Consider the following 27,610-nt stretch of genomic DNA (forward strand, 5'->3'; position numbering starts at 1 on the left):
CTTGTTCTCTGCGGCCCGAGTCGGCTCGGGGTAGGGTGATGATGGCGCTTCCTGTTGACGTGGCGGGCATGTGCCCTAGGTCGGGCGACGTGGAGGCTCCTCCGAAGCCGAGGTCGAGTCTGTCTTCCATGGCCGAGGCCGAGCCCGAGCCCCTGGGTCGGGCGAGGCGGAGGTTGTTCGGCAGAGGCCAGGGCGGAGTCCGAGCCCTGGGGTCGGGCGAAGCGGAGTTCGTCGTCTTCTGGGCCTGAGCCCGAGTCCGAGCCCTGGGTCGGGCGGAGCGGAGTTCGCCGTCTTCCGGGGCCTAGCCCGAGTCCGAGCCCTGGGTCGGGCGGAGCGGAGTTCGCCGTCTTCCGGGGCCTAGCCCGAGTCCGAGCCCTGGGTCGGGCGGAGCGGAGTTCGCCGTCTTCCGGGGCTTAGCCCGAGTCCGAGCCCTGGGTCGGGCGGAGCGGAGTTTCCTATGGCGTCTTTGGCAGGGCCTGACTGCCTGTCAGTCTCACTCTGTCAAGTGGCACTGCAGTCGGAGTGGCGCAGGCGGCGCTGTCCTTCTGTCAGACCGGTCAGTGGAGCGGCGAAGTGACGGCGGTCACTTCGGCTCTGCCGGGGGGGGGGCGCGTCAGGATAAAGGTGTCAGGCTACCTTTGCGTTAAATGCTCCTGCGACTCGGTCGGTCGGCGCGGCGATTTAGTCAGGGTTGCTTCTTAGCGAAGGCAAGGCCTCGGGCGAGCGGGAGATGTGTCCGCCGTTAAAGGGGGACCTCGGGCGAGACGGAAATCCCTCGGGGTCGGCTGCCCTTGCCCGAGGCTAGGCTCGGGAGAGGCGTGATCGAGTCGCTCGTATGGACTGATCCCTGACTTAATCGCACCCATCAGGCCTCTGCAGCTTTATGCTGATGGGGGTTACCAGCTGAGAATTAGGCGTCTTGAGGGTACCCCTAATTATGGTCCCCGACAGGAACACTTCAAGTCTTCATGATACACGCCCACTAGTTTTTTAGTTTTTATGGATACCCACGGGTAACCCGCGGGCGACAAAAAAAATCCGTACCCGACCCGATTTTAGCACGGGTCGGGTACAAGCAAGACCCGCGGGTACAAATTCGTACCTGAACCCGAACCCAAGGGTAAAATTGCCATTACTAATTGGGATCAAAATTTAGTCTTTGGATTGGCAAGGGCCACGCGCACGCGTGCCCCTCCAATCACAAATTATGACGTCCATTCTCCCATCTGGGGATGATAGGAAAGCGCGCACACCAAGTGCAATGTGGGCCACATGCCTAGGCCATGGCCCTTACAGATCGGTCATTGACCCCGCCCATGTAAGTATGGAGAATCCATGTCCTAGCCTTTCTTTCATGAGAAAATTCGTTCAATGTCATTCAAACTTATACCAATCCCTTCAATGCCATCAAAATTTATAGGTTCCCTTCAATACTATCAAAATTAAATTTTAATCCTTTGAATGACATCACCGTTAGTTTGAAGCTAACGCCGTTAGTTACATTTAAAGCAAATCCATCTAATGCCATCAAAATCTATACCGATCCCTTCAATGCCACTAGAAATTGGGTCGGTCTATTTGGATTTTAAAAATTTCAGAATAAAAAAATATGGACCAAAATTTTAAAATTCCACGTTTTTTGAAAACTTCTGTCCATACTTTTTGAAACTCCAAAATTACTTCAATATATTAGTTCGATCTATTTGCTTCCTAATAATATTGAAAAAATATTTGAAAAATCGAATAGATCAAATTGTTATAAACGAATAAACACGTAGTTTTATGGGTTATATAAAAATATATGTACTGGAATTTTTAAAAATTATTTAAATATTTTTAGAACTTCAATCCACATTTTTGGAACCCAAAATTTTTGAAACGCGAATATACCACATTGATTTTAAAATTTACCTCCCTCTGTTATCATTAGTGTTTGTTGTTAGTTTGAAAAAAATATTAGGAATCAAATAGACCGAACTGATATAGCGGAGTAATTTTGGTGTTTACAAAAAAATATGTACTAAAGTTTTTAAAAATTGTGGAATTGTTCCATATTTTTTATTCTGGAATTTTTAAAACACAAATAGATCAACCCAATTTCTAGTGGCATTGAAGGGATTGATATAAATTTTGATGGCATTGAAGAGATTTGCTTTAAATAGAACTAACAGTTTTAGCTTCAAACTAACGACAATGGTATTTAAGAGATTAAAATTTAAATTTGATGGCATTGAAGGAAAACTATAAATTCTGATGACATTGAAGTGATTAATATAAGTTTGGATGTCATTGAAGAGATTTTCTCTTCTTTCGTAGCAAGCACTCCCGTTTGGGCCCTTCTCAGGCAGGTGAGACGGTACTACTAACCGAGCCCACCTAGCGTGATGATCGTCTCTTGTAGGGCTAGTTTGAGAACCACATTTTCTAAAGGGATTTCAATTTTTCCAAAGGAAATTAGTTTATTTTTTCTTGGGAAAATAGAAATCCGGAGCCTGAACTGTGCGTTCTTCCGTGGACAGACTTGTTTAGTGGGCCCGAGTATCCGGGCCGAATTTCGTCCTCGCGTTCTCGTCCGATCTGAACTGGATTTGCACCGGCCTATTGTATTGTATAAACACATTGCGGAGTGTGGATGGAAATAGAGATGGCCAAACGGGCCGCCCGGCCCGGCCCGGTCTGGGTCCGGTGAAGCCCGGCCAAAAACCGGGCCGGGCCTACTGAGCTAGCGGGCTTAATTTTTTGTCCAAGTCCGGCCCGCAGCGGGCCTAAACGGGCCGAGCACAAAAAACGGATCGAAAAGCGGGCTAAACGGGCCGGTAAGCACGTTTTAGTGTAAAAAACGGGCTTAACGGGCTTAGAGGTAAACGGGTCGTGTCGGTCTAGTCCGCCGTGCCTAGTTTCCTGTCCAAGCCCGTCCGCTTATTCTACCGTGTCGGGCTCGGACCGGGCCCAAAAAGTGGGCTTCGTGCCGGACTCACGGGCCTCGTGCTTTTTGGCCATCTATAGATGGAAAAGAAAGACATGCCGCGAGGCGAGCATGGATCACAAGCACGTGCATCCATTAATTAATTCAACTAAGACTGTACAGGCAAGCGCAATGAGCTTTACGGAATCAGAATGAATCCTGAGAAAAGTAAAACCAGATCGAATCCCCCCCCCCCCCCCCCCCCCCCCCCCTCCTCTCTAGACACAATCTCAATTCACAAGAGTTCCGTCCCAACCTAAGTTCCCAAGCGTGTGTGTCAGCAAGCATGCACGCACTAGCTATCAATGTTCGGACGCGCCGGCGCTGCCTTCGCCGCTCTGCCTCTCCGCGTCAGCGGCGCAGAGAGAATGGTTACCACCAGCAGCAGCAACAGCAGGGCTCGGATCTCGCGAGGAGGCGGGCTCTTCGGAGACGATCTCCAGCAAGCCATCCGCCCGCCCAGTGTCGTCGGTCTGTCGCTGGCGTCCGACTGCCTGCGGTGACGCGCCGGACGAGGACGCGGGAACATGCTGGACGGTGGCTGCGGCGTCGGCGCCGGCGACGAGGAGGCTGTAGTCGACCGGCGTGGCGCGGCAGCCGTTCCTGGCGCGCAGGGAGGCGCGGCAGACGGGGCAGGTGGGGTGCTGCCTCAGCCAGGCGTCGATGCAGGTCGCGTGGAAGGCGTGGCCGCAGGCGGGCAGCACGCGCACCACGTCCTTGGCCTCGTACTCCTCCAGGCACACGGTGCACCTGCGTCCACAGAGAGAGAGAGAGCACCAGCGCTCTTGTCAGTCAGTCTGGAGGGGAGGGGGATTCTGCAATTCCTCTTGCAGAATGCAGAGTCGTCAGGATTTGCTACGTGATTGCTGATCGTCATGTATCATGCATGATTCATGTATGTTGTCAACCTCAGTCTAGCGGAGTCGGCAATCAATATGGCCTTATTGAGGTGTGATAAGCCATTTTTGAAAACTGCATCTGCACACCACTTAAACTACAATTTTTATGTTTCAGCATTTTTTTTCTATTGTAGGTTGCCAAACCGTGTTCATTGGCTGCAAATGGGTCTATGGATACTCTACCCTTTAGTACTGTCAATACTACTTTTATTCTAAATTCTGAGACGTTTTATTTTTTTTCTATATTTATTGTTTTTTCTATATATCTGTATATAGTAAAACATGGATTTAGAAGTAACAAGAAGTTTTATAAGCTTGAAATGAAGAAAATAACGAATATGAATGGTCGCAATGGTTAGCACACCGAAGGGTAATCGCTGCAAAATGCAACTTTTGCTTGGTCCATGGTCTATCGCCTACTCCTATTGGCTTTCAGCTTTGCAAGCAAGAAGCAGGAAACATGTGCAGCTGCGCATGTATCAGACAAGTTCACGAGAAACAAGACGAGCAGAGAAGAGCAAAAGCTAAGGCAAATGGATATCTTAACTGCGATTCCTCCTGCACCGGCGGCGGTTGCTGGCCGCCGTCGCCGAGCTTGACGGTGGGGAAGGTCGTCACCACGGACGGCTCCAGGCCGTGGGTCCCGCGCTCCACCTGCACGCCCACACGAAAACGATTCTGATTCCCGTTCGTTGCCATACAAAACCCCTGGTGCACGGTCGCCATCGAAGAGCACGGAAGGATAGATAGGTACAGAGCACGGCCGGGTGGGCCGGGTCGGGAGGGCGCCTCACGTTGTAGCCCTGGGCGGCGGCGGCGGCCCTGGACAGGTGGAGGCGCGCGCAGAGCAGCCTGGTGAAGACGAAGAGCACGAAGAAGGCGCTGACCGAGAAGGCCATCACCGTGGTCACCATGTTCATGCCCATGCCGCCGGCGCCGCCCTTGGAATCTGACATCGCTCCAGCATCTCAGAACCGGCGCGGCCGTCTGCGCAACAGCCAGAACGCGCGGCTGGTTCATACTCTTTGGGCTGCCCCTTGAGTACATGGGAGATTAACCGGCTTGACTCCACCGCGACATACCTGGGTGGCTGGGCGTCTGTTTCCTCGGCACGGCGGCCGCTTCGCCTCCTTGGCTGCCTGCCTGCCTGCACGGCCGACGCGCGTTATCCGCTCCGCATCCCGACCCGTCGTACCAGGGTAGTTAAAGAGCAGGAGGACGAGGAGGAATAGACGCTGATAGGGGCAGGCATGGCGACGGCGACGGCGACGGCGAGTGTGCTCTGCCCTCTGCGTCTGCCGCGCCTGTGGGAAGTTGTTTAGTTTTTAGCTCCTCCTAATCGCGATTACTAATAATCTATGCTCGCTTGTTGTCGACCGCTGGGGACACGGCGATAATCATATCCGGAGGCAGGGAATCTATTCCCGTTGTTAATGCGCTCGCTCGTCGTCGTCGTCGGATTAGCAAGTCAATCATGGAGGGCTCAACTGCCAGAGCAAAGCAAAAGGCTCTCGCTTTCACCGGAGCGGGCCGCGGTGTGCCTTGTTTCTCCTCTTGGCGATTGACTGATGGGTGGGCCTCTGCTCGCCGTGCCGTGTCGTGTCGGTTTTCTCGCTCCTTGCGGCAGGTCGCAGTGTCGTCCGCGGCACATTGTGACCGACCTGCTCTGCTTTATTTATTATTTTCTCCTTTTTGTCAATCGGTAATAGCAGACTGTGGCCGACCTGCCCGGCAAACCATGTGCTTAAACTGTTACACACACCGTCAGAGCAGATGACACGGCACAACAAGTGAAATGCACGCATGCATTTAAATTTTTATAGGTAATAATTTTGCATAAAGATATGGTTCAATGCGGAATTTGCTCATTGGCACCATCAATTCACAGATTTGGCAAGTAACATTATAAAATCAAGTCTTTTATCCTTGAGCGTCTCAACCATAATTATATAGTATTTTCTCCGTTCTTTTTTTTATCGTGTTTTAGTTTAAAAATTAACTGGCAATTGACACATAGCACCTACAGATATGATAAAGTGAGCTCGTAGTTCTATTTACATAACGATAAATCTAAGAACCATTTGGTATCTGATTCTGATATTGGTATTTCAAATACGTTTAGGACCAATGGTGCCGCAGAGCAACGATTACAAGCCAAGGATAGTGAACCATCGGTTACAAATCATGTGTACAAATACACAAATCCAATCATCAAGTACGTCGCAGGAAAAAAAATTGCACGTTGAGCTTCAGTCATTGCTAGTTCGATTTCTCTTATGGGCCGGAATACCACGACTACCTTACCACCATCGTCATCCTCTTCTTCCATGAGATCAGATCTAGTAGAGGGATTCTATCGTCTTGTTGAGCTCCTCCAGCTTCTTCATCCGCAGCCTCTCGCTCTCGCTTACGAGCTGCCAGAAAGAACACGTTATTATTTTATTGTTTTAGATGACCAACCTCTGAGTGAAACATGTGTCAACAGACACGTTCTTATTAGGGAAAAAATAGAGGACCAAGTCAGTTGGGCCTAGTAGTACAGTAATAATATGGAAATGGCCCAACCAATTCCATCCATCGGATTGGTATATGAATTTCACAGGAATTATTATTGGTTCTAAAACAGCCTTAATCCTTTTTATTTTCCGCAGCAGAACAAAATATGCCTACCGAGACGGTTCTCAAAACAAAAGCTAGCTATAGCGCGCGCGGATTGCAAAAGAATTGAACTGACCTCCAACAGCCTATTGACCAGCGTGGCTTTCTCGTTGTTCTTCTCGTTGTAGGCCTCGAGGCACATCTTGTACTCCTTCTCCTGCACACGCACATGTTCGGAGACAAACACACGATCAGCAAGCAGTACGTGTTGCTACCTGCTTGACTTCGTTCTATAGCCATTCGGTCGAAGTGAAAAACCCGAATGGAGAAACACTCGTGTTGTGTTCCAGTGTCTTGTAGTGACGTACCTTTTTGAGGCACGTCTTGCCGAGCGGCTTGAGCTGCCTGTTGACCTTGTCGATGCGCTTGCGGATGGCGTCGACCTCCCGGCGCGTGGGGTCGGCCATGAGCTCCAGCTCCTGGCGGATGAAGGCCAGTCGTTTGGTCTCCTCCTCCACCCGGCCCAGCATGGAGAACACCTTGTCCCGCACCTCCACCTTCTTGCGCTCGATCTCCTCCTCCTTCTCCTTGAACAGCGACAGCGCCGACCGCGACGACTGCTCCGCCCACTCCCCCACCTCCTCGCCGCCGCCCGTCGACGCGCTGCGCACGCACACGATCTGCATCTGCTGCTCCTCCTTGCCGCTGCACTCCATCTGTCGTCGCTGCTAGCTGCCAACACTGCCCTCCAAACGGCTAGCTAAGCTAGGGCAGTGTGTAGAGCAGGAGAGGCCTCTTGCGCCCTAAGCCGTGTAAAGAAATTGGTAGTAGGAGTAGCCTGCATCTAACAACCGTCCATCTATTTATTCCTCCAGCTTCCATGTGCTCGCTCTCCCTTTTACTGTTGTATTGTTTTGCAAACGATCGAGAGCCCAGTACTAGCTAGTGTCCTAGCTACTCGAAGCCTGAACCTTTAAGCAAGCACCGGTGATCTGTATGAATTGTTATATTGTTTTGATTGATGTTATATGTATCTTAGTGCAGGTGTCACTTGTCACTCATCAACTCATACTATTAGCTGCTTATGGTAATGATAGCACAAGCTTCCTGGGCATCGATGGAGGAAATAAAACCAACCAAGCTGTATGCCATGACCCGAGACAACATCATTCCACGTACATGTGATGTGAGCAGGAGAGCGGCTCCGGACTGGCCCAAGGCCAAGACCAACAGCGAAGTATCATAAAAACTTGAAAAGCGTTAGGTGAGATCCAACAAGTCGAGTAGGAGTAACTCTTGAGCAATCTCAGTGTACATTCCCTGTCACCAGTTGGTGTGACCAAATGCACGCGTGATCGTCTCCGAGGCGAGGATACGATAATGCATGCATCCAAGCATTAGTAAAACCCCGTATCCATGTCTATCGTTGTAGGATTAACATCTAAGGCAGGCAAGCCGAGGTATACCTGCAACGGCAAGCTGGGACGGGGGAGTAGTGTCTTCAGGGACACTGGAAAGGTAGTGCTTTGCGTGTCTGAATCTGAGTGAGTCGGTAATCGGGAGGGGTGGCATTTAAAAGTAAGCAGAGCAGGCAGCAGGGGCCACATTGCTGGCTGCTCTGTAGTCGGACATGCAACCCCCCAGCTTGAAACCTATGCGCTGCAGCCGATTGTCTAACTCTAAGACCATCAGTGCCCAACGGAATGAAACAAGTGCAAACAATCAGCCATCAAGCATTAGGAAAGCGAAAAACGAAAACTCTATGTTTAATTGACACCTTGAAGGTCTTAAATATATAGAGAGGACAACGCAGCGAGATGCATGGGCTTTCCAGCATCGATTAAAGTATCAGAACCTTATTGTAGCATGCATGCATGCATCTGCCGGTTTTGGAAGAAGGTTTTTCCTCACATCGACAGCCCCACACATGCCGCGCAGCAACGAGTACCCCGCTATCACTCCACTGGAGCATAGACGACACATGTTCTGCTTGGTGTATAAACCGAGAATGAATATGGCCTATTATCATGCGAACAGTCCTGCAAGTAATGGCCATAACAGAAGTTAGTTCACCTCTGTCAGGAACAAGTTGACATCTGCGTACCTAGAGCAGTATCACGTGCCACAAAACTTACGGCGGTGAAGTGCTCGGCTGCGTGATGGATCCTGCTAAATCCACCAAATAGTCCAGCGTCGGAGTCCAAGACCACCTGGTACAAATAGCAAATGCTGTCAGCACCTCCGCTAGTGGGATTTTGAGAAACTTCTCCGGCTAGTTTTCGAACAACGGATGTGCTCCAATATCAGAGACGCCAAGAGAACGAGCATGCGGCTATCCGTCACAGGAACTCCTAGTTCTTTTTTGTTTTGTTTTTTTTATACATGTAAACATGGCGCCCTAGTATTTTGCTACCTTTTACCTGCTCGTGCAGCCTAAAAATTGGAAAAATCCAAATCTAGCGTCCTACGTTTTCAAGCAAATTAAATTAACTACAACATGAATTGCTGACACCAACAGCTTAGCTGCTCCTAGCTTCACCGTAGAAAGAGATCAATAATGACACTTGATAAATTGCAGCATGATAGTACGTATATCTAACTCATTTATCAAGAAAAGAAATGCACTTTGAGCATAGGGAATGCAAGATAGATGCATACCTTATACACCCCAGGCTTTCGACAACCAATACGGTAGTCAAAATAGCTGTTGTTGCAGTGGAAGTTGAACACAAATACCAAATCTCCCTTTTCGAACACAATCACCTTATCCTCCTCATGTTTCCGGGAAATATACTGGTGATCAGATGTCATGAACTGCAATTACACAGCAAATTTCATCAGAAAATTTTTCGTTACCATTATGGCGTGCTGTCTCCAGAGTACTATTAATGATCATGAAAATACCTAAGAGTTGTTGATGCAACATGAAAGAATTCATAATGAAACCTTCATTGCTTAAAAGCTCAGTAAAACTGAGGAATGATTTTTTTTAAAATGACATTACAAGTAGAATGCACAACAAATATGATGTTTGTGGAAACCTTGCAGAACCAAATCAAAAAAGTAAAAAAAGAACATACTTCATATTTTTGCTCAAGATGTTGCATTGCCTGATCAAACTCTTGCATACCATGATACCTAAGATAGTCTGCATCACCCTGACAATGTAAAAATAACACAATTCCGATAATGACGAATTATTGACCAAACAAAGCGACATATATTAAAGAAAACTTTTACAAAGGTAGTAATATTTTTACTTCTGGAACATGCTAATATGAATAAAGAAGGAACTATTATAATGGCACCTTGCTGATTAAAGCACTGGATCAGTGGTAAAAGTAAATACAAACTTGGACTTTTGCACAATCAAAGAAAGTTTACCAGGTCAAATCTTCGACGACATTTGTCATAACTGTTGTTATTCCCTGGAATAAACTTACCACTTGGAAGTCTTTGCGGACCTCTTGGAAAATCTATCCATTCTGCAAAATAATAAGAAGAACAATGACCTCAAGTCCTCAACACTAATATAACTAACAAAAGATAAATTGCAAGATAATTGTTGGATGAGGTACTGTTCTATAAGACTCAACGAAGGTTAAATGAAACAAAGTAGTTAAATCTCACCAGGATGTCCAAACTCATTTCCCATGAAATTAAGATAGCCCTCTCCTCCTAAACCCATTGTGATAAGTCTAATCATCTTATGTAATGCTATCCCACGATCAATGGTAGGAGTTGAAGGTCTATCGAGGGCCATGAAATCATACATATCCTGCATAAATAGAACCAGTGAGGTTCTCATGTTACCATTTATTATTGTTCCGTGTTTCTACATGTATTTTTCAAAGAATAGTGGAAGAAAAAGGCCAAATATACTTTTGAAAGTATAGGATGAGAAAGAGCCAATACTTGTTCTACAAACTCAATGAAGTATTAAAACAATAAGTCGTAGTTCACTCTGAACTGTCCAAAAACAGGAACTCACTTAGGTGAAATTGCAACTATAATGCTCATGAGTCATGACAGAGAAACAGTGACACAAGTCCAAATTAAAGAAAACTAACAAAAGTTCTAACTCTTTGCTTTTAATAAAACATTTGTTTTGTGGGAACCATGAATACACCTTGAGCTTGAAGAAACAAATAGAATTAATCATTGTAAAAAACAATACGTGAAACATGATCTATGTCCCAATAAGTACACCAAGAAAATTAATGAGTAGGGTAACCTTGTCCATCAACCAAAACGCAATAGTCTTGTCGCCGACTAATGCTTGATCATGACTTTCAGCATAAGTTACACACTTCTCTAACCACCTCCTATTTGTCAGTGTGTGCACAATATCACCCATCTTCCAAGTTTCATCACTTTGCCTGTGCGGTTAAATAGAAATTGAAACTCACCACATATCTCAAAGTGAATGCAGAAGGCATTTTTTCTCTCGAACGCACAGGAGAGTTTGTGTATCATTATATAAAAGAAGGATAAAAGGTTAAAGAATCCCGGTTACACCGACAACCACACAACCAAAGGATCACAAAATTACATACTTGTCTTTTACGCAGATGGCATATTACAGATAGAGCGTTGCCCGTTTGAAACAAAAGCTTATACAAATGATTTGAGTACCAGATTCAAGAGATTTTTTGTATAGAAAATTAAACACAAAACATATGAACACAGTGAATGGTGTAATGTTAGTTATACAAAATATATATGCACCACTGATATATTGCTGGTATGTGCAATATCCTATGCATAGAAAACTTCAAGATTTGTGCAACAATATTACTCCTTCCGTTCCAAATTCTAAGGCATTTTGGCTTTTCTAGATGCATTGCCTTTGCAATGCACTTAAATATACACTTTGTCTAGATACATAGTAAAAAAATATATCTAAAAATGCAAAAACGTCTTATAATTTGTAACATGGAGTGTACAATGTATATCAGATGTGTTCATTAGTTTCAAGTTTGAAAATATACATCAATCTCGAGTACATTTTGTGTCGTTAATCATAAGTGCAGCCACATGCAAATGTGCATAAAACATTATCTCATTATGACTATGTAGAGTAAACCACAAAAGTGGTGACAAATACAACAAAAAATACATATGCACATGGCCCATGCAATTAAACATTAGTGTATGTACTTATAACATTTATGCCAAAAAAAATAATTATTTAAATAAGCAGCCCAATAAAACAAAATAATGATCGTCCACATACATATGAAACACTTACTTGAGAAGGTCAATCCATTTGTCAGCCACAGCCATATGCATCCGATAGTCAAAACCTACCCCACCATCGTGAACAGGAAGGGCAAATGTAGGCATTCCACTAACCTGAACAAGTTATATAATTTTTGAATAACCAAGAAAACTCACAAATTATTTTAGATAAATTCAAATTTCCTATTGGTTTATGTAAGCCAATGATCTTGCCCTAATTTTGTCAAACTAGCAAACATGTCACTATGTTGCAACAAGAGAGAAAAAAACAATCAAACATTAATGGAAAATGGACGGAAACGTTACAAATATATGTATGTTTTACCCTTTCTTTAAAAACTAAAAGGTATAGTTATTTTGTGATGACATCCATAATATAAGTTAATATTGACAATAACGTGACAATGTCCTATTAAGTCAATATCAAAATTCGATATTTTTCCTCCCGTTATAAGGCATAGAAATATTTACTCGTAAATATACCATAACTTTATTTTTCATATTATACATGTGTTGGTAGAGTTCAATATTGAGGTTTGCCACTTCCTTCAAGAACCCATAAAAATATGCAATTCTAATATTCTAATATCTAACTACAGATGGGAAGGAGTTAATTCTCTTCGTGTTAAAGATTGGTATGTCCTTTGTTGCCGTTGCAGATTATGACAGAGACCTCTATTGATTCCACATGACAGCCCTTGTTGGAGATTACGCTGGTATATGCGTACAACACGGTGGTACATTTATTTACATTAGATTGCACAACGGAGCATGAGAACTGAGAATCGAACAATAACTTGGTTGGTAGAGCCTCTAGCTGAGATCCTATCCACCTGCATGAACCCAGGTGCTTGCAGGTCAGATGATTACTTCCCTAAATGTGTGTTTGGTTCCAAGGACCACCAGGGACAGGACAAGGTGATCCTGAGTGTTTGGTTCGGAGCAATGATTTCAAGTCGCCTAGTCGCCTAGTCGAACTCTGTGACCGACCAAGCGACTAGTCGCGATTAGGCGACGACTAGGGCGACTAGTCGACCCCTAGTCGGTCCCTGGTCGTCCTAGACTAGTAGTTATACTTATATAGGTATATATATAAATATACCTGTATACATTATATAAATTAGAACAAACAACTAGGATAAATAAAGTAACATGTTGCTTAGGGTTTAGGGTTATTTAGGGTTTAGGGGGAGAAGTGGGGAGCAGGAAGGACTTTCAGATGACATGCTCATCTCGTCACTGGCTCGCAGCCACCATCGGTTGGAGACTGCAGCAGTGCAGCGGGCGAGCAGGACTGCGGGAGAAGGGGCAGGGGACGCAGGGCCGGCCCTGAGAATTTGGTGGCCCGGTGCGAGACAAAAATTAAGGCCCCATTCATCACAAATACCAAAAAAATATGAATACTACGATGCATTGAACTTATCTTTATGTTTTTTTCCTTTTTCACTACTAGATGCATGTGGAATGTGGTGATCAGAACACAAAATAACCTATACTCAGAAATAAAAGAACATTTAACTAGTAAAGATTGGTTTGAGGCGAAAATTGAACAACGAAAGTAGAGTAGCAGACTTGACGAAGTTACCGAGGCAGGGCACGCTACCATGTCGCTACCGCTAGGCACGGCGCGCGGCAAGCCTGGTCTGGGCAGATGACAGAGCAACGGACAAGATGATCCCTCCCGTCTGTCGCTGCTAGCTGCTACTGCTGGTGCCGAACAATTGTTGTAGCCTGGACAACATGAGCGGAGGCTTCCAAGAGAAGGCAAAGAGGATTGCAGCTCAAGCGTCCACGAGAAGCCAAGTACGTAATCGAGTTTAAACAGGCATGCATATTGTACGTTGATGGGCTTTGGCCTTTTATCAATCTTTGTGTTGTAATCTACATAAACATTTTCTATATATATACACATACACGTATACACGGGGAGGGGCCCTCTGGTTCTCGGAGGCCCGGTGCGGCCGCACCGCCGGCACCTGTCCAGGGCCGGCCCTGAGGGGACGCAGGGTGCTGTAGCCGCCGGTGTAGTCGCCGGCAATCAGGAGTTCAGGACTGCAGGGGCAGTGCCAAGGGAGGAGAGAAGAGGAGACGTGTAGGTTGTGGAGACTGTTGGCGGCTAGGTTAGAACAGGAGAGGAGAGGGTACTCTAAATTAGACTGTAGATGGGCTAAAAAAGGCCCAATAACTAAACCCTAGTCGGGACGACCAGGACACATAACTCGAACGACTAGTCGCCCTAGTCGACGATTAGTCGAACGACCAGGACGACTAGGTCTTCTAGTCGAGTCGCCCAGCAAATCGTGTCCTAATTGCCGACCAGCCCGACTAATCGCGATTAGTCGGACGACTTGAAATCATTGGTTCGGAGACGAGTTGGAACCGGTCCATAACTCCATCCCCAGGAGTATATTCCCTCAGCATGTGTTTGGTTCCAAGGAGCACTGGGGACAGGACGAGGCGGATCCCGATTTTGGCAAAGTTTGGTTCGGGGACGAGTTGGGAAGGGTTCTGTACTCCTCTCTTTAAAGCCAATCCAAGGGGATGTCTTCTCCCCATTATTAAGTTTTTATTTATATTCTATTAAATCTGGGTGCCAAAACAAGAGCAGAGTGGCTTACAATTTCAATTTTTTGTGTCTTTGGTATCCATCCAGTAGTTTAGAAAGAATATTTAAGTCGAGAACTCATTGAACTTCAAGAGAAATCTTCTTTATAGTCCAGGCTCAGTATAAACCCGAAAGTTCTAGTGTTCTGTCCATTACAATATAGGTTCAGCCATTAACTTTCTTCATGTATTTCAAATAGTTCCTTTTAAGTAATTCTATATGTTTCTTCAAAAAGTAGCAACTCTATGTGCATGAACTACTTATCTAATATACACACATGTTGTAAAGCATGATCTTGTTGTATTGTGTATTAATGTAAAATTAAAACAGTAACTTGCCAAGCACATTATTATAAATGGAGTTGAAATAGACTGAAACTTGAAGAAATGAAGAACAATATTAACCAGTAACTTAGTGTGCACTTCGTATTAAAATTCAAATTAACTTCTGCATAACCAAATAGGAGTATCTTGTCTAGATAAACAAAAGCAACTTCGACTACAAAAATATTTCCACAAATATATGCGAGAATTCATATTAAATGACAAGCAAACTCAGCACTTACATCTTCACCAATGGTTACAGCCTCAGGATAAAGTCCATGAATTAGATCATTTACCAGCATCAAGTAAACCACTGCATCTACATCGGTGGCAAAGCCAAAATACTCATTGAAGTTCCCCGTAAATGTTACCTAAAGTAAAATGCATGACTTTAGATTAGAAGAAGGAATGATATATAACAAATATGATACTAAACAAAACTAGTTCCCAGGCATAATCCAGTATTCCAGTCAGACTTAGCAAGTGAAGATAAACTAACAGGCATAAAGCTTAAATTACTTGTAATCCGTGATGAGTGTACATCATGGAGGTCACACCATCAAAACGGAAACCATCAAACTTATATTCCTCGAGCCACCATCTAGCATTGGAGAGAAGAAATCTTAAAACCTGCATACGGATAAAATTGTTGGAACGATACAGGCAGAAAAATAGGAGAATAAAATTAATGGAGATAGAGCATTTTTGTTCCGTACTTCCCAGTTCCCATAGTTAAATAGGCGAGAATCCCACATCCAGTGATGGCCACGTGGACCACTGTGAAAGTAATGTGTATCTGTACCATCAAAACCATTCAACCCATCCAGAGTATTACTTGACGCATGACTGCAAGTAACACAAAAGCAAAGTTAAAGGTATGAAACCAAAGAGCTTCAAATAATCATAAGGTTGTACATAACAGATTATAATCGATCTCATCCCAAAGCTTGGAAGCCAAAGAACCTTGAACCACGACAAATAGGTTTCCAATATTTAAAATTTTATATTCTTGTCTTGATTAGGTAGTTATAGTTTATCAAAGAGTAAAATTTTCTATTCTGACGAGTACTTTTTTTCTCGAACGACGCAGGAGAGCTACGTGTCATTTTATTTACGAAAGAAAAAGACAGCGAATAAGGTCAAAATGACCCAACCCTAGTCCAAACAGCTAGCCAGCTAGGTTTTACACAAAACAACAACAAAAGCTGACAACCAAGGCCACCAGCACCTAGCAGGCTGGGGACAACGACCTATTCAGGAGCTCAAGCAACCCTGCAGCACACCAAAGAAGACCCTCACTTCCTATCCTATGTAGAAGGAGTTGTACATTTGGTTGGGAGTCTTTGAACACACACAAGTTCCTAAATTCCAAATTTCTCAGGCTATCGGAATACAAAGAGTGTTCAACCCCTTTCGAATGTTCTTGGGAACCATCTTGCCAGAGCGCGCCCACCATGAGAAGAAACCCAACTCTGTCCCATTGGGCGTAATGGCCTCCAGATGCAAGGATTGCAAAGTCAAGACCCAAATTTGTCTAGAGAAGACACAACCAATTAGAATGTGCTGAATGGTCTCACCGGCTTAGTCACACAAGGAGCAGGAATCTGGGTGAGGAAGGCCTCGTTTGGCAAGCGGATCCGCAGTCCAACATCGGTTTGCTAGTGCAGCAACCACAAGCCAAAGAAAGAACTTGCAGCAGAAAGGAGCCCAACTCCTCCAAATTAATCTGCAAGGTCTGAACTTGACAGACCCCTCAAAGAAAGTAGAGTAGGCTGATTTGCTAGTGCAGCAACCGGATTGAGTAACCAACTCAACTAGAGGCCCTTTCACAATTCACACATTCAGAAACCAGAATCACAAGGGCCCTGTAGCAAAAGGAATCAGGAAACCCTATGACTTTATGTCCTTAGAAAATGAATCAATCTGATGAACATGGATCAGGATCCACATATATGGAAACATGAGAAAGTGGCTCCTTATGTTCCAAATCAACATAGAGCCTTTCTCCATGGCTCACCTTTGGACCCTGGAAGTGAGTGTAGAAATCTTGGGCGCTATTTAAATGCAAAGTGTTTATTGGCTTTCTAATAAAAACAAATATTGTACTATGGTTAGATTAACAAGAAGAGGAGTGTTCGACTGTTGTGTGTTGTTTGTGTGTATGGGCATAAGAGCCCAGCCCATGTGGCCTGCCAGCCGCCGTCACCCACGATTTTGCCGCCGCCGCGCTCGGTTTGGCTAGGGATGGCAACGGACACATTTAACCCACGTGCCCGCGGGTAAAAACCCCATAGGGTGTGGGTTTAGTTCTCAACCCAACGGGTTTTTTCTCGCGGGTATGAAAATGTTGTACCCGTGCCCGCAAACCCGCGTGCGTGCGTCGTGCGTGCGTATGCATATTTATATGTGTGTATAAATATATGCATACACAGATGATATATAAAAATATATGTGTATAATTATATGCCCGCGGGTAGAGGGTATGGGTATCATATTATACCCGTCACGGGTAATGGGTACTGGTGCGGGTTTAATATTAGACCCGCGGGTGTGGGTTTGTGAACCCTCTACCCGCAGGTTTTAAAAACGTTGCCATCCCTAGGTTTGGCTGCCGTTGGCCACGATTTGGTCGCCGCCTCCCCTGATCTCACCGCCGTCGCCCCCGATTCGCCGCCTCCGGCCCCGATTCGGCGCCACCCCTTCCTCTTCCCCTCTGCCCTCTTGCTGATTTAGCTAGGCGACGGGGACGTCTAGGAGTGTTGGGGCGCCTGGACGCCTAGGCGACGCCTTTAAAACAGTGATTCTTACTATTTGTGTTTTTCCCTAACAATTTTGGCATTCTATGTTTTTTTTTGAAAATGTACAGCAGGAGAAGCCCCTGCTGTGGTAGATATTTATTAATATAAAGAAGACGGACAAAGAGCATTAGCAGTCGCTCCCAAGACATAAACCAGAAGGAAACTAACTAAAGCACAGGGAAAAGAACTATCTGCTATCTATAGGAATTCACAAGCGAGGAGAAAATAGTTGATTTCTCTTCAGAAAAGCGGTTAGCTTGCAGAAGAGCTTCGACGCGGATTGGATTGATGCTTCAAAGGAAGGGTTTCAACAACGCTTTAATTCTAGGAGCTTGGACCTTATGGAGACAAAAAAAATGTGAGCCTCCAATTGGTCTTGGTTGTGTGGTTCCAAGACAAAATGAGCAGAACTTTGCGGATTGGATTGATGCTTCAAAGGAAGGGTTTCAACAACGCTGTAATTCTAGGGGCTTGGACCTTATGGAGACAAAAAAAAATGTGAGCCTTCGAGGGAACTCTTCCTTGAGTCCAAAATGCAAGATGGCGTGCTCTTAGAATATCTGAAACTTCGGGACTTTGCTGGATCCTGTAAACTCCAGGATCTAGGACTAGGTTGGGTTGAGGGGCTAGTTTAAAGTAGCATTGTATTGATATTATCCTATTTACAGGTGATTGTACGTTTCTCTAAACCTCAGCCATAACCCCCCTTGTTCTCCTAAGGAAGACAAAGTGGGTTGTTTGCATTTCTCTCTGTTAATACAAACATACACAGCTATCCTGCTTGTTCAAGAAAGAAATATGAATCAAACTAAAATTAAGTGTTTGTTAAACTAAATTTTAAAGAACTCAATGTTGGTTCGATCGCTGGCTTAATGGCAAGACCATGGCAGAATTGGTGCCAAACTTGATCAAGTTGGTTCCAAAAAGAGCAGAAAAAACAGCGAACAGTATGTCAAGCACTTCAAAATAAGATGTGGGTGGCTGATATCAAAGGGGCTTGCGAAAGGGCCTCTAGCCGAGTTGGTTAGGTGGTCTGAGTAGCACTCCTCAGATCCTGGGTTTGACTCCCCGTGTGTTATGGTTTATAGTAGGTGGCCTAAACAGCCCTCTAGTCGGCCCATTATAGAGGGACGTATAGATAAAGATTAGGAGGATCCTTAGATAAGGAGAGTCTGTTTAGAGATCCTGAGATTAAGGAGTCTGTTTTAATAAGAATCTGTTAGAGTTCCTGAGATAAGGAGTCTGTTTAGAGTTGGACTATAAAGTCACAGGCGTCTGTAATCAATTGGGAAGCATTGATCAATCTAAGAAGTGATTGTTCCCTGCCTCACCTGTGTTCCGCAACTCACCTGAGTTCACAGCCGAGCGGCAGCACGGCGCCCCTTCGCTCCCGCTAGTCCAGCCAACTTGATACTCACTCCTATAATCTGCGCAGCCGAGGTGTTTCTACCACCGTGGGAGCGAATTTCAGGCTGTGGTTAAAAAAATCCCCTCATCTATCACATACCAAAGCACATATCTAAGGTCCGGTCCCGGACGCGGTCGTTTCTCACATGGGCTACGGTGCCGCTGTGTATGGGTGTGGCACGGTTCGGATGTTTTCTCGACCTGTGTGAGGTCTTCTTAATATAATGCCAGGGGACTGTCTTACCCCACGCATGTCCAGTTTTTTCATATATCAAAGGGACTTTGACAGTACAGGTTCTTTCTGAATATTTCTTGATTTGGGACTTGGTGGATAATCTTCCCCTCCTTCCTGATGTTAAAGCTTAAGCCTAGAACACTGAACATTACAGCTAAAATTTTGACTTGTCATATATCTTAGTCAGGGTAATTGTTATGTTACGGCGATTATTTCTCATCTTCTGATGTATGTTGTAGAGGTTGTAGATTAGTTGCAGGTCGGGTCCAGTAAGTCGAGGGTTAAATGTTTCAATTTTGCATGAAGGCTTACTGTATTTCCTTTTTCTTGGAGCTATGAATTACACATCATCAAATTTAGCTTTAACTATGCAATAAGATACTTGTATTAAAGGAAGATGAGTTATTAACAAAGAATTTATCAATTACCTATGAACCACATCCATGAGAACTAGCAAACCAAGCTCATGTGCTCTATCAATCAAAGACTTCAATTCTTCTGGGGTACCAAAACGACTACTTGGCGCAAAAAAATTAGTTACATGGTATCTGCAATAGAAGTAACAAAATATTAAATCGACGTTGTCATGTTGTTTGTCAAAATTGAAAAGGTATCATTCGGAACTAAAATTTAAGATGGATGGTATCATCTCCGTCGTCTCAACAGATGGATACTGTATCAAAATTCATGCTGTTGGAAACATGTACTCCTTACTATCAAAATACTTGATTCAACATTGCATGGTCTTTGATGAATATCTTTGACCACTTAATTCTTCTAGATTATATACTTTGATTTTAATCCTTCGACTGCATGAGATTTGCAAGGATTTTTCAATACAATTCCACACATATAAGTTACATGCTTTTTTTAGTGTCAACTTACATGCTTTCAAACTAAATAAGTTAAAAGATAATGATATTTGTAGTTTTTATGATTTGACTAAATCTTGTCCTAAACAACTTGTTTTTATGACAGGAGACTATAAGCATTGGTACTGATACTTGCGAGTTTCTGTAATGCCATATTGACAGTATCATGCAATCATCAATCCAATCAGAGCATGTTCATAAAGTTGAGGTTACGACGTTACATATATGTCTGTGTAGTCTTGTTACTATGCATGCATCTGAATACAATAGATTATCGAAGACAATACCAAAATGTACATTTAATGCTATCAAACTAGAAGCAACAGTGAAAGAGGCATGAAATGACACTAAAAAAGAGGGCGATGAAAGATGAAGTTCCCAAACACTCAACAGGTACCAGTAGGTATAAAGTGGATATAGAAGAAAAAGACAAACAAAACTGGATCCTGAAATTACCCAAAGCTTCCATAATATGAGTGCTCTTGGATTGCCATTATTTGCACTGCATTGTATCCAAGTTTTTTTATTCTTGGGAGGACTTCATCCCTAAAGTTTACATATGTGTTTATCTTCGGTTCCTAATCACAAGAGAATGCAGGCAATTATCTAGTGCAAACAAGATAACAAAATGATAGCCGGAAAAGGATAATGATCAGTGAAAGAACATGTATGTAAAATCGTATGGCAATTAGAAACAAATGTAGGGTGACAGTAACAATACTGTGGCTGTGCTATGGCCATGTTTATTTTTTTTAACTCAAAGTAATTGTGGGAAATATGAATTTAATTTTAAATATTAAGCAAAATGTATCAACTAAAGTAGAAGAAATATAACATATTGATGACCATTCATGAGCAACATATGAATATTGTTTTGAAATGTTATATAATGCTATGAGCTATAGAAACATATAGCGGAGCAGAAATGACATTCAAAGTTACATTAATCAGTTCAAAATTGTTACTAATTTTGCAAGAAAATGTAAAAATTCTCCCTTTGGAACATCCATTTTTGAGAGGTTCAAACATCCGATTGGAATCAATCAATCAAGACAACATCATTAAACGAATTCCAGAATAACTTGGAATTAAATGTTGCTGGCTTCACTAACAAAGTAGCAAAGTGAACATTTATGAAAATAAATATATACACTTAGATTACATACGCTTAGATAAGGAAGACCAATGTGAGAAGATGATAGTATCTAAATATCGTTGAAGCCTATAATTAACTAAAACTGCAGGTGGCTAGCAGTCAAAAAAAAACTCGCCCTGGGGTGACGACGTCCCCCAGGTGGCCGGGTGTTACATATGCCTAGCACTGTCTAAAGAATCAAAAGGAAAAGGTGACATACCGGGCTACTCATTCCGACATGTGTTTCATATATCCGCAATGATTTTGGTCGTTTAGGTTGCGCATGCCTGAACACATACTTTACCTGCATATGCATGTAAAATATCTTAATTAGTAGCAAGTGAGAAAAGTAAAATCCAGATCCACAGAAAATAAGACTAACTGAAATACACTAAGGGGCTCTTTTAGATCTATTCATTTTGGAGGAATTGGAATTTACTTAATAAAGTAGTCTATTTAGCTTGGAATTTAACATTTTACCACTTTCCAAAGCAATGATATAAGCCTATCTCAAATTCATAGGGTGGAGTATGAGAAATAATTTTATGTATCAACATAATATGTTTATACTCTGCAAATTATAAGACGCTCTTCGGCTCACTCCTCTATAGTAAAATGTAGCACATAAATATCCCCCACATATTGCTAATAATAGTATACAAATATATTTCACATAAAACCATATTAGCTTAATTGATCTTTGCCTAAATTACTATTATTAGAATGGAATTCAATTCCAAGGATCCAAAGGGGGTGTAAAGAAATTCCAGAATGAAATAAACGGTATTTTCCAAGAAACAAATTGCTAGCCTAAAGTAGGAACAAAGGTATATTTAAAATTTGTAAGTACAGAATATGGGAAAGGAAGACCTCTTCAGGAGGATCATAATAAATCCCATCATATGGTATTTCTCCTGGGGCCTGCACTGAGTACTTGATCCAGGCTGGAATTGAATCCTTTATCCCTGATGGAGTATCCATTCTCACCTATATATGGTCAAAACACACCAGTTAATTTTGGAGATGCTCCCCAGCAAAAAACAACAACCAATGAGGTAAAGCGGCTACCTTTACACGAGATCCATGAGGAATAGGTGATGTACCATCTGCATTGTTAGGCAGAAAAATTTCCCAAACACCAAACTCATTCTGCAAGAACAAAGTACCTCGATTTAGACTATGCGAGGATCAGTAAGTTTTCTTTTTTTTTCGCTAACATACAAGAGAGTTGTGTATCATTATTATATTAAGAAGAAATAAAGGGGTAAGAACCCTTACAAACAAACAACTCTTCGAGAATCATTAAGAATTAGACCTACTCCAAGTCCATGCACACTAAGTATGAGTATTCAATTCATCCTATTATAGGAACATGCAATTTGTAAAGATATCGAGACATTAGAATACACGTATCACATGTGCAGTTTGGAAACATTGACTCTAAGAGTATCAGCAGCAACACAAGTATCTAATAGCACACTTATATGGCAAGAGTCAATTGTAGGAACTGACTCCAGTGAATGCAACATATGCACTTTCCGTTGGAAAGTTGATTAAATAGAGTGCACATATATTGAGTTAATGAAAAAGATAAACAAACCAATCTAATAAGTGAAATATATAATGTTTACTGAAGGCATAAGCATACTTTGCTCATACGATCTGCATTTGGATCCCAGTTGTTGAAGTCACCCACCAATGCTGCAGACTAAGATAGAAAGCAGGAGTCAATTCTGAATAACACTAGGAGCTAAGTCTGACAATGTATATATTTTGAAGGTAAAAGATTTATTAAATATGAGTAGCTTCGTAGCTGGGAGAGTGATCATTCTCATAATGAAACATGGAACTAGTATTGTATCATGATAAGCAATAAGATTAGAATAATTGAAGAAAGATCATACAAATGCTCCAGGAGCCCATTCTCGATATGTGATACCTTCCGCGCTACATTGGAAAATAAGATACAAAGTTATTTGCTAGTATATAGGATAAAAGATAAACACTTCATGTTAAAGAATACCTGCGATTAAATCCAAACTTCTCATAACTACGGGAGAAGGCTTCCAAGCCTCCTTCATGTTCATCAATGTCTGAACGGATTCTTCTATAGAGGCTGTACCTGTTCTTTTATTCAAGGAAGTTGAAAGCACAGTGAGATGGATAGTGGTGTTCGCATGGGTTATATATAGGAATCCTTATAAGAAGAATACAGAAGGGATGGAAATGAAGGTTGCCAAAGAATTAGAACCCGCTGTTGCCTCTATATTGTCTGGCTAACATTTCTGTAAATATCCTCTGAAAGAGAACATATCTTGTCCGTTCAATTGTAATGCTTGGTGAAACCATAAGGAATACTTTAGGCATCAAAGCAGTATGAAAGATTTCAAGTGAAAACGAACCTGACTAAGCCATTCATATGACCTTCCAGCAACACTATGAAGAACCTGACTAATGTGTTTGGTTGAAGAGCGGAGGGGAATGGAACGGCTCCATTCTTATTTTTTTGATGTTTGGTTACCATGGAGGAGAGCGGAGCGGTTCCTGGAGTCTATAAATAGCAAATATTTGGGATGCTCTCGCTCCACCAAAACGATCCGATGCGAGCGCTCTCGCGGACGCAAGCGCTCTCATCCCTCTCCTCCACGCAACAGTCATATGGCTCTCCAACCAAACAATAAATGGAGCGGCTCCGCTCTATTCTACTCTTCAACCAAACAAAAAATGAAGTGGTTCCGTTCTGCTTGTCAAACACAGAATGAAATGGCTCAATTTTTAGAAACTGGAATGGAGCCGCTCCATCCCAGTGGCTCCCCAACCAAACGCACCTAAAAGTATGCAAGAATTAAGATAACACGAGAATCTTGTCACGAGAATAGAGCGGAGTCATTCCATTCTTTGTTTGGTTTGAGAGCCGTATGAGTGTAGAGGGGAGGAGAGCCAGGAGAGCGCTCACGTCCGAGAGAGCGCTCGCATCCGGTCGTTTTTGTGGAGCGGGAGCGTTCCAACTACTTATAGTAAATTTCCATATGGAGATCCAGGAGCCGCTCCACTCTTATTTTGTTGGAAACTAAACGTCCAGAAAATTAGAATGGAACCACTCTATTCTCCCTCACTCCCCAACCAAACACACCCTTATATATATCATGACAGACGGGAACGTCTTGAAATGTTCAGTAGTGGTGCAGTAGAAGCAAGTAATACATACCGATACTCAAGATGGTACTTATAGCCTTGCAACATGGGGTCAATCTGGAATATTTTTTGTCCATCGCTTGGTGGGGGGACCACTCGAACTCTGTTCAAGGCTTGAGCATCAGCCACACCAGCACCGCACGTTGTCTCTTCAGAAATGTCTGGTACCTGGAACCGTGCCGAAGAGACGAAATGTTCAGAAGACGATTGTATGGACAACTCTAAATGGTGGTACAGTACAGACTTGTGGAGCTCCATGGAACGTTTAACCGTTTGGGCATCTCACTAATCGTGTGTCTCATTGTTCTCAAATAGCATCCAAAAAGAGGTAAAAATCAGAAATGCATGTAGATGTAGACTTTCAGGTGAATTATGTGATAAAATGCATGAAAGTGACGAGTGGATGACGAACCTCCAGTTCATCCGACTGGAATTGAGCCGAGTCAGCCCTTGATGCGAGGCCATCATTCTCGCCCTCAGGAACCATGACCGCCTTCCTGGCCGCGGCCGCCGCGCGCATGGCCCCGTGCGTCCCCGAACATCCAACTCGAGCACCCCCTGCATGCATCACCAATTCACCAGTTCACCACCACAACACTCGCATACAGACCCGAATCAGGCCCACACTTGATCAGAGAGGGAGGAGGAGTTGCAGGATCATTACGAGTTAAGAAGAGGCCGGTGTGCCGGAAGACTAGACTACCCTCCCCGCCGCCGGTGAGTCGGGGAGCCCTTACGGCCCCACCGAGCACCGCCCCAGAAACCGCGAACGCCATCTCGCCTTCGCAGCCGGATCGGATCGAACTGATCAGCCAATGCTAAAACCCCAGCGACCGCAAGAGCGAAATCCGGGTCTGCTCTGGGTGACTGCAGGGCTACAATTAGGAGGGGCGCGGGCTGCCTATATAGCACGGAGACGAGCGGTGAGGGGAGTGGGCGTTCACGCGACCTCGGCAGTTCGGGGCGGGGGCGAGGCGGACGGCTGCATGAGCAGTGGCGTGCACGGGCGGTCGAGGCAGGCCGTTGCGCGTCGGTCCAAGCGCACACGCGCACGCGCAGCTCCAGCGGCGGCGTGGCGAGGTCCTGCTGATCGTGCAGGGCGGGGACCTTGTGCTTCGCGGTGGCGTGGGGATGGCAATCGCGCTTCGCTTTTCGGTGGGGAGCGGGGCTGCGGGCGGCCGCGCGAAGTCCGGGGGCAATGCTCCAGATGCCAGGCGGTGTGGGCCCCAGGCGCGGCCAGGTGGAGCGCGCAGCTGCACGGGTCGCGCAGGCCGCAGTGGAAGAACGAAGGTCGAAGGAGAGGGAGTTCGCTTCACGGGCGAGGCTTTTTTCCTAGCGCGCGGCCGCGCCGTTGCGGACTTGCGGCTCACCGCGTCAGCGCGCGGGTCCGTCGTGCCTTTTTTTTTGCACACTCGAGCAGTCGAGCAAACGGGAGATGCTTTTTTAATATTTTTTATCGATTAACGGTGAAGCTACAGCAAGTTTAACGATATGGCACAAAGTGAGTTTTATGATATTGTCCTATCATATATAACTAACTAAAAATATATTTATACATTTAATACTTAGCTCATCTCTTCCTCTTATATTATATCTTAGAGTCCGTGAGCAACAGTTCGCTTTCATTCTCTCTTCATTTTTTTTCTTTCATATCATCACAAATCTGATGTGTTATATCCTACAGCTCGCCTACATCACCTTATTATACTTGCTTTTAGGATCTAGTTTGGAAACTCAAATCCCCTTCGAGATTGAAGGGGTTGGAGAGAAAATAAGTTCATTTTCACCTTAATTCCCTCCGATCCCGATGGAGATTTGTATTTCATTGCTACTAGGGCAACCTTAAATTAATTACACAATTACATAATGCACTGACGTAGAACATTACAACATAAACATGTTCATGCCACATCTATGAAATACAAATGGTAGGTCATGTCACTAGCGCAGCATAAATGTCATCTGGAAACTCACTCGTGTCTAACTCACCTAATGGTCCACTACTAGTTTCTGTTACCCCTACATCAGTTACATGCTTCCCAGACACAAAATTTCCAAGTCGTGGTTGTGTATAGCACTATCCCTAATAAAGTTATGTAGGGTCATACAAGTTATAATTATTTTTTATTGCTTCCGCACCGAGAAACATGGGAGACTAAGCAAGATCTGCCACTTCACCTTCAAACACATCAAATGACCGCTCTATGACATTTCTTAGGGATGAATGTGCATAGTTGAATACCCCTTTCTCATCTACGGGATGTCTCCCATGTTGTCGTTCTGTAACGTGATACTTTTGTCCCTTATACGGGGCAAAGTAGCCCAACCTGTTACGCTGACCGGAATCGACCAAGTAATATATTCATGCATTACCAAAACAAGTTCATTAGCAATGCTATTCAAATTTATAACATTTGTGACAATTATTTTTGTTCGCCCAAAACATTACCTTCAGGTGGATGGGGAAAGATGTTGTCGTGGTAATGAGAGTCTCTTGTAGTACCTACAGATCATGAACTGAGCCCAACCAACCAGTCACGGCAAAGGTAAACCACATATCGAAGTCGCATACTGCCATGACATTTTGCGACGCGTATACATGCCGCCTAGGTACGATTACAGGAAAGTGGCTTCCATCGATAGCTTCTATACAATCCCTACAATGTTGCCAAAAACGCACCTCCAATAGTCTAGGGTGAATCTCACGAAATTGGTCGTCCTTTAGCTTAATTACGTCACTAGACATGTTGTATAGCGCATTTAGTACTTTGTTGAATTTGCGACTTATTGTTTCTAAAGAAAGTTCGAACTTATTCATATCTATCGAAAAGGTGACCGCCACACGCCTAAGGAAACATAGCTAACACCTCTTGAGAGCACCTAGAGGGGGTGAATAGGTGACCCTGCAAAAACAACACTAAAAACACAAGTTTGGTCTGGAAATGGAAGTTAGTGAAACCAAGCCAAGTTTAAATAGAGAGAAGAAGAAAGTAAGTCATCTTCACTTGTTTGCTCTTTCAAGATATATAATATATTAAGAGTAATATTACAAGTGAATCTGAGAGACTTAGAAAGAGGGCGAAAAATCACAAGTGGATAAGCACACAAGACACGATGATTTTTCTCGTGGTTCGGTCAAGCCTAAAATGCTTGACTACTTCACGTTGTGGTGTCCAACGGACAAGGATTGCAATCAGCCGCTCTCAAGTGATCCAAAGATCGAAATTGAGTGCCACGTCCTTCCTTATCACTTATATCCCTGTTTGCAAGGAATCTCCATAATTTAGAGTCTCTTGCAGTCGTACACAATATCAGAGTTACAACTCAAAGCAAGAGA

At 43.9% G+C, this 27,610-nt stretch overlaps 3 protein-coding genes and 1 non-coding gene across 6 annotated transcripts; all 4 read right to left on the reverse strand.

Moving 5' to 3' along the window:
* Window positions 1-1,168: 1,168 nt before the first annotated feature.
* On the reverse strand, window positions 1,169-1,326 carry LOC111589410 (U1 spliceosomal RNA). The gene has a single exon (XR_004849825.1). It is a non-coding gene; the product is annotated as a U1 spliceosomal RNA (small nuclear RNA).
* A 1,712-nt stretch (window positions 1,327-3,038) lies between these two features.
* LOC103627234 (putative RING-H2 finger protein ATL36) lies at window positions 3,039-5,393 on the reverse strand. 2 transcript variants are annotated; one of them, XM_020538554.3, is made up of 4 exons: window positions 4,947-5,393; window positions 4,659-4,813; window positions 4,412-4,518; window positions 3,039-3,715 (listed from the first exon to the last, which is right to left on the reverse strand). In XM_020538554.3, the coding sequence occupies exons 2-4, from the start codon at window positions 4,788-4,790 to the stop codon at window positions 3,268-3,270; spliced, it is 687 nt and encodes a 228-aa protein (XP_020394143.1). In that variant the 5' UTR covers window positions 4,791-4,813; window positions 4,947-5,393; the 3' UTR covers window positions 3,039-3,267. The 2 variants fall into 2 exon arrangements, with proteins under 2 accessions (XP_020394143.1, XP_008645744.2); XM_008647522.4 differs by having other exon boundaries at window positions 4,659-4,851; window positions 4,947-5,385.
* A 649-nt stretch (window positions 5,394-6,042) lies between these two features.
* On the reverse strand, window positions 6,043-7,293 carry LOC100277929 (uncharacterized). The gene is made up of 3 exons (NM_001371688.1): window positions 6,831-7,293; window positions 6,599-6,679; window positions 6,043-6,278 (listed from the first exon to the last, which is right to left on the reverse strand). The coding sequence occupies exons 1-3, from the start codon at window positions 7,176-7,178 to the stop codon at window positions 6,204-6,206; spliced, it is 504 nt and encodes a 167-aa protein (NP_001358617.1). The 5' UTR covers window positions 7,179-7,293; the 3' UTR covers window positions 6,043-6,203.
* Window positions 7,294-8,166: 873 nt separating this feature from the next.
* LOC542238 (amylose extender 1) lies at window positions 8,167-25,152 on the reverse strand. Of its 2 annotated transcripts, none has more exons than NM_001426901.1 (22): window positions 24,938-25,152; window positions 24,686-24,831; window positions 24,287-24,441; window positions 23,102-23,200; window positions 22,983-23,025; window positions 22,727-22,786; window positions 22,147-22,227; window positions 21,949-22,065; window positions 21,299-21,382; window positions 20,400-20,521; window positions 19,500-19,619; window positions 15,348-15,477; window positions 15,151-15,261; window positions 14,874-15,002; window positions 11,714-11,817; window positions 10,697-10,841; window positions 10,093-10,240; window positions 9,847-9,947; window positions 9,543-9,620; window positions 9,121-9,276; window positions 8,598-8,672; window positions 8,167-8,501 (listed from the first exon to the last, which is right to left on the reverse strand). In NM_001426901.1, the coding sequence occupies exons 1-22, from the start codon at window positions 25,047-25,049 to the stop codon at window positions 8,418-8,420; spliced, it is 2,400 nt and encodes a 799-aa protein (NP_001413830.1). In that variant the 5' UTR covers window positions 25,050-25,152; the 3' UTR covers window positions 8,167-8,417.
* Window positions 25,153-27,610: the final 2,458 nt, after the last annotated feature.

The sequence above is a fragment of the Zea mays genome, chromosome 5, assembly GCF_902167145.1.
Source record: "Zea mays cultivar B73 chromosome 5, Zm-B73-REFERENCE-NAM-5.0, whole genome shotgun sequence".
Lineage (NCBI taxonomy): Eukaryota > Viridiplantae > Streptophyta > Magnoliopsida > Poales > Poaceae > Zea > Zea mays.

Coding starts and splice junctions, on each gene's coding strand:
- LOC542238 (NM_001426901.1), bottom strand. CDS start 25,049: ATGGCGTTCGCGGTTTCTGGGGCGGTGCTCGGTGGGGCCGTAAGGGCT. Junction 10,241..10,696: donor CGTTTTGGTTGATGGACAAG/GTTACCCTACTC, acceptor CTATTTATGCAG/GATATGTATGATTTCATGGC. Junction 8,673..9,120: donor GAAAGCCTGGGGTGTATAAG/GTATGCATCTAT, acceptor TATTTGTACCAG/GTGGTCTTGGACTCCGACGC.
- LOC103627234 (XM_008647522.4), bottom strand. CDS start 4,820: ATGTCAGATTCCAAGGGCGGCGCCGGCGGCATGGGCATGAACATGGTG. Junction 4,519..4,658: donor CCGCCGCCCAGGGCTACAAC/GTGAGGCGCCCT, acceptor GTGGGCGTGCAG/GTGGAGCGCGGGACCCACGG. Junction 3,716..4,411: donor CCGGTGCAGGAGGAATCGCA/GTTAAGATATCC, acceptor CTGTGGACGCAG/GTGCACCGTGTGCCTGGAGG.
- LOC100277929 (NM_001371688.1), bottom strand. CDS start 7,178: ATGGAGTGCAGCGGCAAGGAGGAGCAGCAGATGCAGATCGTGTGCGTG. Junction 6,680..6,830: donor GCAAGACGTGCCTCAAAAAG/GTACGTCACTAC, acceptor GTGCGTGTGCAG/GAGAAGGAGTACAAGATGTG. Junction 6,279..6,598: donor TGGTCAATAGGCTGTTGGAG/GTCAGTTCAATT, acceptor TCTTTCTGGCAG/CTCGTAAGCGAGAGCGAGAG.